Genomic DNA, 17,059 nt, shown 5'->3' with positions numbered 1-17,059 from the left:
AATGAAAAATTTCTCATTACCTATATATCTACAGTTGAAATTTGGCCATGCTCTCTCCCTAAGCAAGCAAACTTCAGGGGCAAACACAAGCTTTGAGATTATTATTTTTGCGAGTAATTGCTGCAGCTGTTTTCTCATTTGGCGCTGCATTGCACACTGTACACGTGCGAGTTTCTCTCAACGATTATATGCGTCCTAAGATTAGTGTAATACAGTGTCTCTTAATAAACTGGGTATTTATTCGCTCAATAAATCGAAAACAAAAGCTATTTTCGGCTATCTGGCTGATTCGGTGGGGGAGGGGAGAAGCGAGATCTATGTACGAACATTTTGAGGAGGACTTTCAGCCCAACAAACCAACGAGGAAACAGGCAGTTGGCCTAGTCGGTACTGGCCGTCTTGATACTTAAAGAAATAGCGCACATAAAGACAATGGTCAAGGCTTAAAAACAAATGGAAGAGCGCGAAACTTCCAACTAATAAAAAAAACCCTGTGAAAACAGGGTGTTGCTACATGGAGTCAGTCTGGACATGCGGACTTGCCTTTTTCAAGGCTGCAACAGCCGCACCGATTATGACATGTTCGCTTGTCGAAACATTGATTCCATGAAGCGACATTCCGTGTTGCAAAAAAAAAAAAATTCATCGCTTCATAATGACCAAGTGATGCGCAAAACACATTTCGAAGGGAGAAACGTACTTTCTGCACCCTTCCTTACATGTTATCAGCGCTGTAACTAAACCGATCGATGAGTAAAAAAAAAAAAGTAACTATATATGTTGAAGGGAATCTACTTATTTTTCTATTTAGCTATACAGATTCGCTGACGACACGAGAGAGAAAGAGAGAGAGAGAGATAAAGATGCAAGGAAAGGCAGGGAGGTTAACCAGACGCACATCCGGTTTGCTACCCTGCACTGGGGAAGGGATAAAGGGGAGAAAAGAGGTTGCAGAAAGATGAGAAGGTACACACAATCACGAGCACACTCGGGGAGCACACACAGTCTACAGGCGGTCGCTCAGGTTTGTGGACTTAAGGTAAAGTAGCAGTGCTTTAGTTGCTTTCTGTGCAACTGAGGCAGATGCCCAAGGTCCTAGTATCTTCTGCACACAAAATGGTCCGGGGTCAAGTCAATTCCAAACCATCCGGAGCTGGCATCGCTGTGTGTCGTAGCAAGCGCAGCTGCACAGGACGTGTTCGATGGTCTCTTCAGCTCCGCAGTAGTCGCATGTAGGAGTGTCTGCCATACCAATGCGAAAGGAGTACACCTTTGTCAATGCAACACCCAACCAAAGGCGGCATAACAGTGTCGCATCGGAGCGGGAAAGTTGTGATGGTAGCTTTAGCTTGAGCGACACGAAAGAAAGCATAAAAGCAGTGCTCTGTTTCGTTGGAGGGTGTTCTGCGCATCACGTGGTCAGACCGTTTCATTCTAAATGTGGTATCTGTTGAAGTTCGGTGCTCGTCCTGTGTGTTCTTTCGCCGGGTTCGTCATGGTCTTGTGCGTGTCTAAGAACAGGAAGGAATACGACGCGACGCCGATCTACCTGTGTCCTCGTCCGTGCGCTTGGCTGGAAACTATCCTCACGACGGGCAGTCAACTGACTGAGGCAAGCGTTGTTTTGAAACATTTACCCCCGTATTCACGAACGCTCCTCGACTCGACTTTCTTCCTTCTCTTGACAGAGCTGAGCACTGCGCCACCACTCAGCTGAAAATGATGCTGCGCTACTCAAGAATCACAGCAGATTATTGTTGATATATAGTAACTTGCCGTGCCTAGAGACGGCGCTCCAATCTGCTCTCTCAAGTGAAGGTTAAGCGTTTAGTGAAGGGACGTTCTAGAATACGGAGGTTAGTAGGACAGTCCAGCGGCGTGACTTGCAGCTTGCGGAGACATCACTGCACGTGGGGACAATCACAGCTGATAGCATTAGGTGTTTGCTTTCAAATATTTCACGAACTAGAGCATGAACGCTCGTTTTCACAACTTCCTCGAGCACCGCTGACGTCTCTGCTCTAACGCAAGGGCCAAAGTTCCATCGCACAGTGAGCTACCCTTCACAAACCAGTGTAGTCGATGGGCCAAAGTTCCGTCGCACAGTGAGCTACCCTTCACAAACCAGTGTAGTCGATGGGCCAAAGTTCCGTCGCACAGTGAGCTACCCTTCACAAACCATTGTAGTCGATGGGCCAAAGTTCCATCGCACAGTGAGCTACCCTTCACAAACCATTGTAGTCGATGGGCCAAAGTTTCATCGCACAGTGAGCTACCCTTCACAAACCAGTGTAGTCGATGTGTCATGGGTAAGCCCACGATACGTGCACAAATACTCAATTTACAAAAGAACGTCAATGTGCCTAGGAACGCGTGGTTTAAAGAAAAAAAATTATGGCAAACAATGCGACTCATTGACTGCTTCGCATGAAAGCGATTCCTAAAGTGCGTATAGGATCTGACATTTTTTTTTTCATTTTGACATATTTTAATACGTGCATACGCCTCGGTAACTTCCCTGCACTCGTCTCTGCGGTGAGAAATGTCCGTGTTATTATACCTTATGGTAGTTTAACACGGTGCACTTTCGATCACGATTAAGCCCATTCAGCGTCACAATTATCGGTCGTAATTAGAATTATTAGCGCAGACAGGAGCCAGCCAGTTGCGGTCGAAAAATTCGATCCGCTTTGTGCTCGATAGCGATCGAAAGTGACCGTGTGACGCAGGCGTTAAACAAACAACGAAAAGATCAGTCTCTTGCTTGTTGCAAAGGCGTATAGTCATCGTTTCGTGGCTACTGTTGAACTACCTGTCAGCCATCCGTCAATACCACTCCCGATAAGCACGTGCTGTAAGCATCGTGCACTCTTCTAGAGTTGCGGATGTATCCCTCTGCACAGTTCGTGTACACACACTTCACTCCGAGTCATTTGGACACAATTATCAGGGTAACAAACAGTGATAGTGCCACTTGACACTCCGTTGTTTCCACTTGAGCGTGCCTCGTTACGGTGTAGAACGAGCCTCGATATCGGCCATGACCCGCAGTGAAGGCAAAACCGAGATAATGCGGCCACTCACCCGGGTCCGTAGTTGCAAACGTAGATCTTTGTCAGGCCCCGCACAGCCTGGCGATAGTAGGCATAGCCGCAGCCAATCTTGTAGGTGTCGGCCCAGACAAGCTGCGGACAGGAGCAAGAGAAAGCGAATATTGAAGATCGCCAGTGGTGCACTCTTCTATACACTCTAAAAAAATCGACTATTTTGGAAGCTCTTCTGCCACACCACAACTACAGGTGTCATATAGCTCTCGCGCGCTTTCCTTGCGTTATCAACGTTATCCCGACACTTCCTGGCCATGGACGGCGTGCACGCTATCATCGTGACACCGCATTCTTGATAGGAAAGTCGCCAGCGCCGCGTTTTTAATGCGCCCAACAGGAGCAAGCCATAAAGAGAGAGAGAGATGAAAATAATTGTTCAGCAAAAATACGCCCCTTTTTTGCTCAATTTTTTTAATGCATAGCTCATTTTCGCTCCGGTGGTGCCTGTGCGTATGCTAAAAACCTACAACTCTGGGCAAGTGAAGGAATATAAATCTATTTCATAGGGCGCTTTTTTTTTTGTAGCTGTGGAAAGGTATATACTTACAGGGTATATACTTACAGGTGAAGGTAAGAGAAAAATAAACGAATTTGTCATCAAATTTATTTTGGAGGCTTTACCACTGGGGCTTGCTAGCATTACTCAAGTGTTTCGAACATCTTCGCAACAAATACAAACGAGCCTGTTTCCTTCTTTGTCTCCAGAGTTCATTTTTATAGCTTTGTCTGTAGCAAGTTATTTACAGCGCAACACCAGAAAAACACAGGACAAGGAAGGAGCAAAAGAGAAAGAAAAGACGGCGCTGACTCACAACAATTGAGTGTAGCAGTACCTGAGTAAAGTGTCCTAGCTTCTTGCTGAAACTGAAGGGGCTGATGGAGGCTGACTTGAAGTGGAACTCTGTGGCTTCGTTGTACCAGGCGTAGACTTGGGAGTCCCAGTCAGGCTCGTCGTGCAGGTCATCCTCGAAGTCGTACGTCCAAACTAGCGCCACGTTCTGGCCCACGTGGAAACGGCCTGCGATGTGGTTCCGTTGCAAGTGAATCTTGTCAGCAATGAGTCCTTACGGAGCGCACGCCAGAATTTTATCTTGCATTGGCATATGGGGGGGATTAGAATAAAGGGGTAACAATTTAGAGTACAGGGTACTCTGCTATGGGAGAGCTTAAAGCCATCCCGCCCTGAAACGCTGACGTATGGCGACTATTATCATTACCAATACCTTGCGATGGCTGCTTCCAGCGAGCAAGTCTTTCATTTGGGCCAGTTGGTACATGCTTGCTTCGCTGGGGAAGCGCAACGAAGGGAATAAAAAAAAACGAAAGAAAAAATATGGTGCAGTGAACGAGCGCTGTTTCTTTTGTGATATCTAGTTTTTAAACGTCTTTCTATTCTCAAATACTTCTTAATTTTATCACTTCAATTACAGCGCATGTATTTCGACTTCAATTTTATTTAGCGGTGCTTATGATCTACTGACCACAGTGTCTGCTCGATTTTTATACGAATTGACTGTGAGGTCCATCGAGGAATGTGCCTTCCGGCGAAATGTCATAAAATGATGTGCCTAATTTAGCGTTTGTCTAAGAGTACCTCGTAGTCTTAACCGGTTTCAAGAAGGGCTGTGTACTCACTGACACTCCTCTCCTTGTCGTGGCCGTCTGTGCACTGGTCGGCCCACCGCTGAGCAACAGTCGCCAGTTCATCGTCCCAAGTCTGAAAAGGTTACGCGTTGCAACATATACATGGGCTCACGGTTTATGTACTTCTAAACTTGCCAAAAGTTTGTTGACACGAAGTAAAGGGTAACACAAGCGGCAGTCACTAAATTTATTAAGCGATTGTGCAGTCTCACTATCAGAAAGTGAACATGCAATGAGTGACAGGCATAGGTGGGTGCAAGATGGGGGGGGGGGGGGGGTTAGCTGGAGCCTTTTTCCTCTTGATCATCTAAGCGGGACGCCAAGTGAACCGTTTATTCAGTCGGACCTATCTCGTCGTAGCCTAAAGTGCAGAGTTGTGGCCACGTAATTTTTTTTTTACCACAATATAAGCTGAACGCGCACAATGTTACATTCCAAGAACAGTTTACATTCCCTTTTCAATAATAGTTGAGGTTTAACGTCTTAAAACGACCATATTATTATGAGAGACATCGTAGTGGAGGGCTCCAAAAATTTCGACCACCTGGGGTTCTTTAACGTGCACTAACATAGCACACTCTACACGGGACTCTACCATTCCACCTCCATTGAAATGCGATCGCCGCGGTCGAGATTCGATCCCGCGACCAGCGGGCCAGCAACCGAGTGTCTTAGCCAATATACCTGCATGGCAGGCACATCCCACTTTAATCCTGGAAAGCCGGAGACTAAAAGCATGCTGTTGAGAGGAGTATGTAACTGCTCCATCGTCATACTTGCGTCCATTGAAAAGCTTGCTTTGTTTCGGACTCCTGCAATGGGATGAGGTTAAACCAAACCCTTGTTCCCCCCCGCCCTCGCTTCCCTAACGGGAGAACCTTACTTGGTAACAGTCTTAAATAAAACAAGCTTCCCAATGGGTGCAAAAATGAAAACGAAGAAAGGAAACGCAGAATGCTCCTGTCTACGTGCGGGATAACCCTGTTCGGATACAAGAATGGTGTTGATGAGGCAGGATAAATGTTGAAATGGTCGAAAAGTATGAGTCGCTCAAGAAGCTTTGCGGACTTTGACGGGTTGGTTTGAGGCCTCAACCGCTAACCAGTATGCGTGCATGTATAACGGAATGTGTACGTGACACATTCCGCAGGACGTCAGCAGAGCTAGGGACCCCACGAGAAAGCGTTGTTGTTAATATTTAGCGTTTGAGTACAGCCGTGGTCACCACGACGATTTACGTCGTTGCGTATGTCCGAGTATACATGAAACCTGGAAGGTGTAATCGGTAAATGCGCTAAAGTTACGTAGCATATGTCGCGCGCGCACCGCCTCCGACTCCAATCGCTCGTTTGATTGATTGATTGATATGTGGGGTTTAACGTCCCAAAACCACTATATGATTATGAGAGACGCCGTAGTGGAGGGCTCCGGAAATTTCGACCACCTGGGGTTCTTTAACGTGCACCCAAATCTGAGCACACGGGCCTACAACATTTCCGCCTCCATCGCTCGTTTGGCTTAGCGCCCACGTGTGAAGAGCTTGAATGTTTGTTTTCTATAAAATTGTTTTTTTTAATCCGAAAAACCGCCCTTGCATGATGACTTGCAGTGCCGTTGTCTTTTTTGTTTTGAATAACTTACTGCGTGTCCTGTCACTTTTTTCGCTGACAGATGCGAAACGTCACGAGTCATAAGCGACACGCATTTCATTAAAAAAAAAAAATTGCCGTAGGGTCGATGCCGTCTGGCTATCTCGTGTTCACCTGTTGTAAGTCTCAGGCTACACCTTGTTTGGACAACTGCCTCCTTTGGCGGCATCAGCGCACCAAGGACGATTTACTGACGAGCTTGCTGGAATTAATCTACGATCCTGTTTAACCAACCTGTTTTCCGCCAATGTCCGACGGAATCGGTAAAATGAAAACATTTTTTTACTCTTCGGGAAACTAGCCGTCCGTTTACGCTGTGCCGAACAGCTCAGCTGCCGTCGAAAAGAAGAACGCCCCGGCCGATAAACGGGCCCGAGCAGCCGCAGACGTTGCCGACACCAGACTGAGGCAGCAGATTTGGGTTACCGATTACGAGGGTGAAAGTACACAAGCGAAACCGGTTCTTTTCCAAGACACTGGGCGCCACCCCCGAAGCTACCCCCACGGCACCAGCCCATACAGCACTTTCGGTGCACCTTAAATATCTATGGAAAGGGAAATATGTGGCTCGCCGGACGTCTGATTGTTTTCGCTCTGCTATAGGCCGCAGAAAGCCCCTCGAACACGAGCTGGCCTCGACAGGTGGTTTCGTGTTCCTATTGCTGCTCGCTTGGCGGTTGATTTGATTGATATGTGGAGTTTAACGTCCCAAAACCACCATATGATTATGAGAGACGCCGTAGTGGAGGACTCCGGAAATTTTGACCACCTGGGGTTCTTTAACGTGCACCCAAATCTGAGCACACTCACTTGGCGGTGTTTAGTATATTAGTACAGTTGCGTAACACAGTTAACGCTGCTACGTCTCTCTCTTCACGGCGGCAAGTTGCATTTGAGTCCTTGGCAGTGTTACGTCTATAAAGACCACTCAACTGACGAAGCCAGGGTCGCGGTAGCCGTTTCGACCCCCCCCCCCCTCTTTCCGGGCCCTCCCGAAATTATTCGATTTTGCACGTGCATAAATTCACTGCCACACTGCCTCGCCATTTGAATTGAAAGATGGTGGGTATGTTATACCTAAAAAGCTTGCAACCTTTTATATGCGACATCTCGCAACATTACTTGACTGTTGAAAGAATTCTAGCCGTTGCTATAATCTTATTAAAGGAAGACATTAATGAAATCAGGAATTAATAAGGCCCGTTAATAAAAGATAAGGCCTATTTGTTTGCTTCTGATGTTACATGATCGCAAAACAATTTACTATGGAATAATCCACTTTTACTTTAACCGAGTGATACAATATACACTGATTTCAGAAAGGTAATTCCAAAATGGACTATGTACATGTCATCCGTCAAACAGGTGACTGATAGGTGGGCAACGTGCAGCAAACTTCTTTGTATGAATTTCGTGGGTTACGGAAAGGTTCTTGATTCCCTAGTTATACCGTCACTGATGGAGGTATTGCGTTATAAAGGAGTACAGAAAACATTTATGTAAATACATTAGACAATACCTATATCTATAACGCATTGATGCTTAACTTTTACATGAGAAAATCTGAGAAGTATCGGTCGAAATGGTTAAGTTTATGAGACACATTCTCACGTATGCTATTAACTACATACTTGGAAAAGGTGCTAGTGGAGCGGGCCTATACATTGTATAAACCTACGACCACATATCCCAAGAACCAACACTTTGCATATATAGCATTCTACCGTTTAGCAACGCTGGAAACCATTTAAGCCTACTTATAAATGAGTATATGAATCTGGACCTCAGTAAAGAAAACATAAAAGGTATAGCTTCGCAAGAGGAATGATTGGCAGGCCAGCCTGTGACGTCTGCCTAAGAATGCATTTATCTAGGGTCAGTTACTCACGGGGAACCTTGAGCAGGACCCACCGTGGTGGTCTAGTGGCTAAAGTACTCGGCAGCTGACCCGCAGGTCGCGGGATTGAATCCCGGCTGCGGCGGCCGCATTTCCGATGGAGGTGGAAATGTTGCAGGCCCGTGTGCTCAGATATGGGTGCACGTTAAAGAACCCCAGGTGGTCGAAATTTCCGGAGCCCTCCACTACGGCGTCTCTCACAATCATATGGTGGTTTTGGGACGTTAAACTCCACATATCATCAACCTTGAGCAGGAGAAGTAGCATGCCAGTGCTTTTGAGGCAGTTGCAGACTGCTGTCTATAGTTATAGCAGTCATATTTTCTCTCGTTCTTTTTTTTTTCAATTATTGTGCGTAATGTGATTCAAGCCCTTCCGTAATGCCTTTGGGCCTTGAAGGTACTGAAATAAATAAATAAATAAATAAATAAATAAATAAATAAATAAATAAATAAATAAATAAGAATGAAAGTACACTGTCGAGGTCAAATGAAACCCGAGAAGGCTCAAGAATTACCAATGGTGACAGGCGCGCACCTCCGCTTTGGCAGTACCGGACATACGCACGTCTGTCCACATCAAGGAGGAAGGAAATTGTTTCCTCTGTGGTCCACAGAGATAACAGGGTGGCGCGCACTACACCGTTACGAATGTACTGTACACAACTGTAGCGTATTTCTTAACGTTTCGCTAATTACAAGTCACCTTCCCTCTGCATGCATCGCGTAACGCCTATTCCCAAGGTACGTGGGAATCTGCCGAATTTTTGTATTACTATATTTAAGCGCTCTCTTTTAGCGGCGGTGAACACCTAGCTCAGTTTACTGCACGCAAGTTGTTGCAGAATGACTGTGGGGAATGAAACATTAAAGAAGAGGGGAAAAAAAACACTGAGATGACCGCAAGAAGTAAACGTGCCATGCACTGCGTCACTCCATCCCTGAAGCTAAGTTTGCATCGGATGAGAGCCTTCGGTGACCTTCAGATTTTCAGTGTCATGGTTAATCGGTCTAAAGCGGCTGACAAAAAGACCCGGCACTGGGACCCGAGGTGCTCCCTGACGAATCTCTGCTTCCAACTTTTGACAGCGGTCCAAGAAAACAAGGCCTCTACAAAACAACTGCGTGGAAAAGGTTGGGAAAGGGAGAAGGGGGGAGCGAGAGAATTGCGGACCTGGCAGAGCATGCCGAAAGCGGGACTGCTCAAGGGAGCACAGACTCTTTTATCGTCTATTAGCGTATATTTAGCAGCGTCGGGCGTCAGAGAGCGCCCTTTATGTAGTACATTCCGCGCGTCCCGGTGCGTATACGTCCGTGGCTATGGCGTACGGGAAAAAAGAATCCGCCTTTGCGTCGCTTCGGCTTAAGCGTGTCCCTCTTGACTGAATCTGAAGTTTAGTCATTAATTTTTGTCTCCATTGGCACAAGAGATGATTTAATCAAATACCTGAAACCTAACATAACGTTTGCCTTCCGCGTATATATGTTTTATAACTATAATAAAATGATTTTATTTCTTTTTCTTTTTGATGGCCTCATTTCTTTGTTAGACGCAACCCAATGAATACAACAAAGAATTACGTCAAGAAAACAGTAATTTTCTGTCGGATTTTTTTGGCTTAATCATCAGTCCAGTTAATTTGGTTGTCTATACTAGTTCTTTCGTGGCTGAAAGCCTTAATCTGTTGTCATAGTTCACGCGCAACGGAGTTGAACAGCTCGATGCCATCTGTGCTGAGGTAGTTGTGGTTAATTGATTCTTCTGTACAGAGTAGAGAAAAACTGCTGTGTTTACACATTTGTACGTCTGAGAACGATGATTACAAGTGTATACTATAAAAAGAAAATGACAGAAAAGGTTGGCAAATATGACGCACTTGAGGTTAAGCCTTAACTTCGTTAATAAATGAGTGTTCATACATTAAGAAAATCAGAAAACCGATTCACAAGCGCGCGAATTCATTTGGGATGTTTGTGAATCGGCCGAACCTTTGGAGACCTTTTGATGATAAAAGAAAGGGGCAATCCGACATTGAGTCAGATTTGTTCCAAAAATCGACGTGCCGTAGTGCGTTGGGCCATCTCACTTTTCAGCCGTCAAGGTACACATGTCTGTGTGAACTGTGGCCGCTTGCGCTTCTCGAATACCTCTGCGCCCGTAACATAAATTGCGTTACACCTACACTCAAGCACTTAGATTAAGGAGCCAAATTTTTGTCCAGGTCAAAACAAATAGTTCGCTGGAAATAGCGTTTTACGCGGTTTCTTTTGCGGGCCTCTTGGTTACGTGCATTGCAACGCCTACACGACACAACGCACGGGAACCGATTGACTTGTTTATTATTATCTTTTGTTGTATACTGCGTTATGTTTACAGCATAGAGGACGTGTAATATGAATACATCTTGTATACAGCACGCTCGCTCTTGTCTGCAAGATTAAATGCTGTTTTTAACGGCATGAAGCCACATGTGTGTGTGACCCACCATGATAGTTTAGCGGCTATGGCGGCAGGTTTCCAAGCAATACGTCGCGGGTTGTATCCCATGCCACAGCGGCCGCGTTTTTGACGGGACCGAATGAAGATGTACACAAGTAAAGATGCATTTGGAGGTACGTTATTCCGAAGTGATAAAAAACATCATCTGCTGTGGTCGGTGCCTCGCATCAATTATGGTGTAGGTGCCTCATGATCAAGTACATGTGCTCTCGGCCATTAAGTGAAAGCCACATATTGTCAGCAATGAACGACCAAACAGTGTCAAAAACTGCTACAAAGGCTGTTTTAGACTTTATAAGAAGCACTGGACTAGATACTAGACTGTAGGGTACTACGCTAAGTGGCTATACTGTACATACGCACCACCTCTTCTTGTCCCCATCATCAGCCTTCATTCCTCTTTCCTTTCCCCTTCCCTTTCCCTTTCCCTTATCCCCTGTGTAGAGTACTCATAAATAAATAAATAAATAAATAAATAAATAAATAAATAAATAAATAAATAAATAAATAAATAAATATTTGCATTTACAGAATACACCAAGGGAAAAAAACAGCTGAAGTTGGCAAAACAGTGACAACGCAAGCGATATTGTAAAAAGATATCTTTATCGCATTGCTTGAATATTCTTTCTTGATTGTGATAGCCTGAGCATATACCCCGCCGCGTGGGAAGGCGAACGTGACGATTGCGATGGTATTAGAAGTTTCTAAAAAGACTGCTCCCGCCGTTTTCAACGAAACGCGAGACCGCATGAATCAGAATGAAGTAAACACATTTCGCGAGAGCCAGAAAATGTCCAACTGGGTAGGGGATTGTTATCTGCCCGAAAGCCCTTTCCCATTCCGCCACAACTACGTGGTTAAAAAGTATCCAAACAACCGACAAATCCCGGAAGCTCGGATCGCGAGTCAATGTACGACGCAGAATCTGGGCGACCTTGTAACTTGGCAACATCCTCACTCCAAGCCCTCGAAGCTGGGGAAGCCGAAGGGGCAGCTGGCGCCACCCCATCGAGACTGGCGGAAGCTGTATCCAGTCGTTGTGGCCTCTGATATTTGTGCTTAAGGGTGCGCGTCGTTTCAGAGGCTGCGCAAGGAGCGCCAGCTTTTCTGACATCATCAGTGCTCAGCAGGAGCGGAGGCAGAATTTTTTTCTGGGGTTGGCACCCTCTTCGAATGACAATTTTTTTCGGTCTCTGTGCCATGGCGAAAAAAATTCGGGGAGGGGGGGGGGGCTTGGTGTGCCAACCCCAGGCTACGCCACTGGCGCTCGGCACTATAGCGGAGTAAGATTGGTGGGAGGGTAGTAAGCAACGTTACTATATGGTAGTAGGGGCGTTATATATATACATATATATGATATAACCCTGAATAAAAAATTTGTCAGAACGCCCGCCTTCCTCTAGCTCATTGACAAGAGTCAATTTTTTGATAATGCTCCTGGCGCTCGACGTCAACTGTTCCCTCAGCAAATTTACTCCGGGAGTTCACTGAATTATTAATGAAGTAACGTTACAACAGTTATATGTATTTTAGCGTTTTTAATGAAATAATATTTGAAGGAGAAATGCTGACGTATAAGTGGTGCAAATCGGCTTAATTCGAATACACCAGAAAGCACTGCTATTGTAAATTATGGATGCACGGTCCGCGGTATCGCCCTAAGTGGTAGCACTTCTCTGGATCATTTAATAAAGTTCTTCATAGCGTACCGTACCCTAATAATTTTTCCTCGCCTTCCTATAAAGAAATGGCCTGATGCTACACAGCTAGAAAGCTGGCCTGAAAAAAAAAATGGAGGTTTAAGGTGCACTAACTAAATGCATTTGAACAACAAATTATATCAATACTGTCATGGATCTTAGTACTATACATTGATATATTATACAGTCTTACTATGAAAGATACCGCTGTGTCACGGTATATTTTCTGGATGCACCTACGAACACGAACAACGATAAGTGAATGAATGAGCACTTGTCACGGTAGTGTACAAGGTTTGTGTCTGTTTCGTGTTTAGGTGTCAACGCACCTGCCTATGCCACTTGAGCAGTAAAGGTAGACTGCATTCCCTCACTTTAAAAATAATGTAATGTAAGAAACGAAGGCAAAAACAAAGCCTAAAGTTAATTTATTGTAACATGACACTAAGATTCGTCGAAATTTATTTAAAATGGCGCTAAATATGTATTTAGCAGGTATCTCCGAGTTATGTAGGAGTCAATACGGCAGTATAATGTTTGTGCAGCGCATATTCTTTGCTCATAAAATTCACACCTGAAATCAGTTTGTGAAACAGAACACTTACGCAGAACAATCAAGATAGATCTTATTTGTAACGATAGTTATAGCGCGAGAACAGAACGATGACAAAGAGACACTGAGAAGGACACGAAGGACACTTCGTCTCTTTGTTGTCGTTCTGTTCTCGCGCTATAACTATAGTCATGTCATATTAACTAGCCCAAGCTGCCAAACTTCTTATTTGTAAGTGTCAAGCATCTGCTGTCTGAACATGACGGCTTTATGTTGCGTGAATTTTCCTGTTGGGCAATCGTTTGTGTTGTAGCATGCTCGGACACTTTACATGGAAGTGCCCGTCCGGCAATAGCATTGCCAGAAATTTGTTTCGGGGAGGGGTGTCAATTATGCTTTATGTATGTTCATGGAAGCAAAATTGAAAATTTTCGGCTATACGCCTTTGGTTACGCTCATGCCGTCCATGTTTATTCCATGTTTATTTATTTATTGGTTGCTGTAATGACAAATTTATGGAAAGGCTTTTACTCAACAAGATAAAAATATCTGTTGCCACATACGCGCATCCCTTACCAACATGTCTTAACGAGGTGTGCAATATTGTATCGTTTTTAACCATGCCCGCCTGATCGCTGCTATACTTTCTCTGAATTTAGCCAACCTTCTTAGGCTACAAGCGCACTTCTTTTCGCTCCCAAAGCGTGCCAAACCATGCGGCTGGTGTGCGACACTGATTCAGGTGGACCTTGGCAGTTCTTTCCTGATCGTAAGTCTTTCCTCCTCTCAACCTTGACACGCGTCATTTAACGGTGGAACGGTCTTCGTCAAAATGCTGTCAGCATCCGCGTCCCATGCCGATTGAAGGAAATTATAAACTGCAATTAATTTAATGAATTTTAGTTTCTTTACTTTGTACCTGCGTTCGATTTCAGCAACTGTCAACGTTTTATCATCTGCAGATAATTTACTTCTGAATTATCCCGTACTTATTGTGCTTTTTTTTTCTTTTCTAATTTCTTTAGTAGAACGACGTGATTCAACTACGTGATATCTGCTCACTTCATATATAACGAAGCTTTTTGTGAGTTTCTTTTCTATAGTTTTTTTCTGGTTTCTTTTTCAGAACGACGTGATTACTGTGGCACCTTGTACCTACACCTTGTTCACCAGCTTTCTCACGTAACAATCTAACTTTTTATGTCCGGCTTCTGAGGACGAACATAAATTGAGAATGTGAGCCGTCTGCTAAGAGAGCGTGTGCGTAGGAAATATAAATTGGGAAAAAAAAAAGAGAGATAAAGGCCGTTCCTGTACGTATAGACGCTACTTGCAACCTTGAAAAGAAAGCCATTCACCCGGGCCCGCGCTCTTCGGCAATCTATGCTTCGCGCGTAACATTCAGACCGCGTCAACCCTTCTTCGTCAGCGTCACACCTGCACGTGGAGTGTCGCCGACCTTTCCGCCGTATAGCCGTCAACTACGTAGACGTGAAACTCGCTAACGCTTCTTCGTGTCTGTCGCTATTTCCTCGTATGTCGTGCAGAATATAGAGAAATACTTTCACCGGTAAAATCGAGCTAGTTTCACCGACATCGGTCACGTGTGTGCTTGGTGTTGGAGATGTTTGGAGGTATGGTTCGCAACCTATTGACCCAGAAACGCGGTTCCATTGATATTCACAAAACGATCGGCACCGCCTTGGAGCATGTCGGTAGTGCGAAATAGAAACGTGCGTATAGCCTTGGTTTCCCTGCTGAGATGATCCATCTTTTCTTAATTTACTGGCGCCATTCCCCCGGCAAGTTGGGTGTACTCGGTGCATCTCTTTTGGCGATTTGCGAATTGCTGTGGGCATACTTGTGCGCACGAGGGGTAAGAGAGAGCAGGGGTGGCTGCCGCCACCCCTAATCGACTAAACAGGGGGGAAGAGGCGAATTGTGCCCATAAATTTGCTCTGTGGGAGAGTTGCTGCAATGAACCTTCCCCCCTCCCTCCCCTCCCTGCTGGCAGTGCTCGCCTATGGTATGAGGCGTTTGATTGATTGATTGATTGATATGTGGGGTTTAACGTCCCAAAACCACCATATGATTATGAGAGACGCCGTAGTGGAGGGCTCCGAAAATTTCGACCACCTGGGGTTCTTTAACGTGCACCCAAATCTGAGCACACGGGCCTACAACATTTCCGCCTCCATCGGAAATGCAGCCGCCGCAGCCGGGATTCGAACCCGCGCCCTGCGGGTCAGCAGCCGAGTACCTTAGCCACTAGACCACCGCGGCGGGGCATGAGGCGTTTGAGCTGTAACGCGCACAGCAGGATAAATGATTCTCGCCGGCCTCTTTGCTAAGGCCTTTCTGCTTTGCAATTTGTCCTGCTATGCTTGTGTGCGCAAACTGATTCCATTTTATGCTTACAAACCTCCCGGCTTGATCACCACACACAGCTTTATGACATCTTCCGATGAGCTTTTCGTCCCTCAAAAATTAAGTTCGGGATCGACATGCTGAAAAGCACTGAAGTGCGCTTATTGGTTGTAAGTGCCAGGACTATTCCCGTATGCATTGATGCATGAATGCATCAGCTAATGAGATTCTCCGCGAAGCCCTCATTTAAAAAAAAAGTGAACTGGTGAAAAACAAAACAAAAAAAGTTGCTTCAGTGTGACCAGATTTTAATAATGCACAGCGGTGTGTGTCCTCAGGTGTTCTTTCGTTGTCTGTCCTTGTCTCATGTCACGCAACAGCAAAGTAAGACTTTTAAGGAGCGTGCGCTGTTTTTGAAACGGATCCAAATTCAGGCCTCATCGATTACACTGTTCGCTGTAGTCGATCGACTTTTTTTTCCCCCTTTTTTATCCGGATCTTTTCCTCGTTGCCTGTCCGGTTCACTTACTGAAGACGTTTAATTTTCTAAGAAAAGCGTGGCAGGCGATTTCGGGCTGCGTTGCCGCTGACAGTGAAGTATCGCAATCCGATGGTCTTGTCGTGGTAGGTATCTGATCAATAGACTCGTAGTCTGCTTACAAATCGGCACCGGAATGCGTGCCAGGAATGAAATATGCAAAGCACTAGATACCTGTGAGAACTCAACGCCGTGGAAATTCTAGGTTTCCTTACTTGTGAGCACTGAAAAGTTAGCTGCCTTCGGTGCAGCTATATATAGGTTATAGGTTTATCGGTGCAGCTATAGGTTTACTCAAGGCAAATAACGTATCTTAAAGTGAGAAAAAAAACTTTTTGGTGAGTACTGGCTTGCCACATACAAAACAGTTTTTAAACATTCACGTTAACTCCAACTTGGAGATAATTGTTCTGTCTTGAAATAGTTGTGGGAGGCGCGACTCTCCGGAAGAGTCAAAGTATATATTAAGAGATATGTCTGAGGGAATTCTGTACTCGCCAAGTAGAGTAACTGGTGATATTTCATTCTTTGTTTAGATGGGAAGCAGCTCTTTGACTAGCCTGTGTAACACTGTCCGTACGCAGTGCCAACGCGCCGCACCGCGCTCTCATCACCGCAGGTGTTGGGGTGGTGCCAAGTAGGTCACGTACGCTTTCCCTCGCAGTGCGCAGTGACGTCACTCTCTCCCCCCACCTGCCGCGCGCTCGCCGCGTGTCACCTCACTCTCGCTTCACCCTCTCCACGGGTGACAACGTTTGAGTGCAGATCGAATGAACACTCTTTCGGCTGTTGATCTGCAATGCAGGAGACGACGGAGAGCTCCTTCACCCGCCGAAACATGCGCTGAAGTGATTTAGTCTAACCCGGTCATCGCCGGTGTTGCGAGGGTTAGCAGAGGCGATCGCGTTCGCGAATGGTGACATCGCGCCTGCAACACCGGCGAGGTGCGAGCTACCGAAGCCGAACGCTAGCGTCGGCAGTGGAAGACCAACGACGTCGACGAGGTGCGAGCCAAGGAAGCCGAGTGGACCCGCCTACAGCGGAATACCAACGTCGTCGTCGGCAACGTCTCGAAAGCTCCGCGCGCCCTTCACCGAATCGC

At 45.7% G+C, this 17,059-nt stretch overlaps 1 protein-coding gene across 2 annotated transcripts in view; it reads right to left on the bottom strand.

The window, feature by feature from the left end:
- The window catches only part of LOC119171749 (venom allergen 3), a 75,286-nt gene that overhangs the window by 3,339 nt on the left and 54,888 nt on the right, over positions 1-17,059 (bottom strand). For both annotated transcript variants that reach the window (XM_075892362.1, XM_037422578.2), the window contains exons 4-6: positions 4,743-4,824; positions 3,941-4,125; positions 3,085-3,185 (exon numbers count right to left, since the gene is read on the bottom strand). In XM_075892362.1, coding sequence (XP_075748477.1) covers positions 3,085-3,185; positions 3,941-4,125; positions 4,743-4,824 — 368 coding nt within the window. The remainder of the gene's footprint in view (positions 1-3,084; positions 3,186-3,940; positions 4,126-4,742; positions 4,825-17,059) is intronic.

The sequence above is a fragment of the Rhipicephalus microplus genome, chromosome 4 (assembly GCF_043290135.1).
Source record: "Rhipicephalus microplus isolate Deutch F79 chromosome 4, USDA_Rmic, whole genome shotgun sequence".
NCBI classification, from domain to species: Eukaryota; Metazoa; Arthropoda; class Arachnida; order Ixodida; family Ixodidae; genus Rhipicephalus; species Rhipicephalus microplus.
This window is presented reverse-complemented; position numbering and strand designations above follow the sequence as displayed.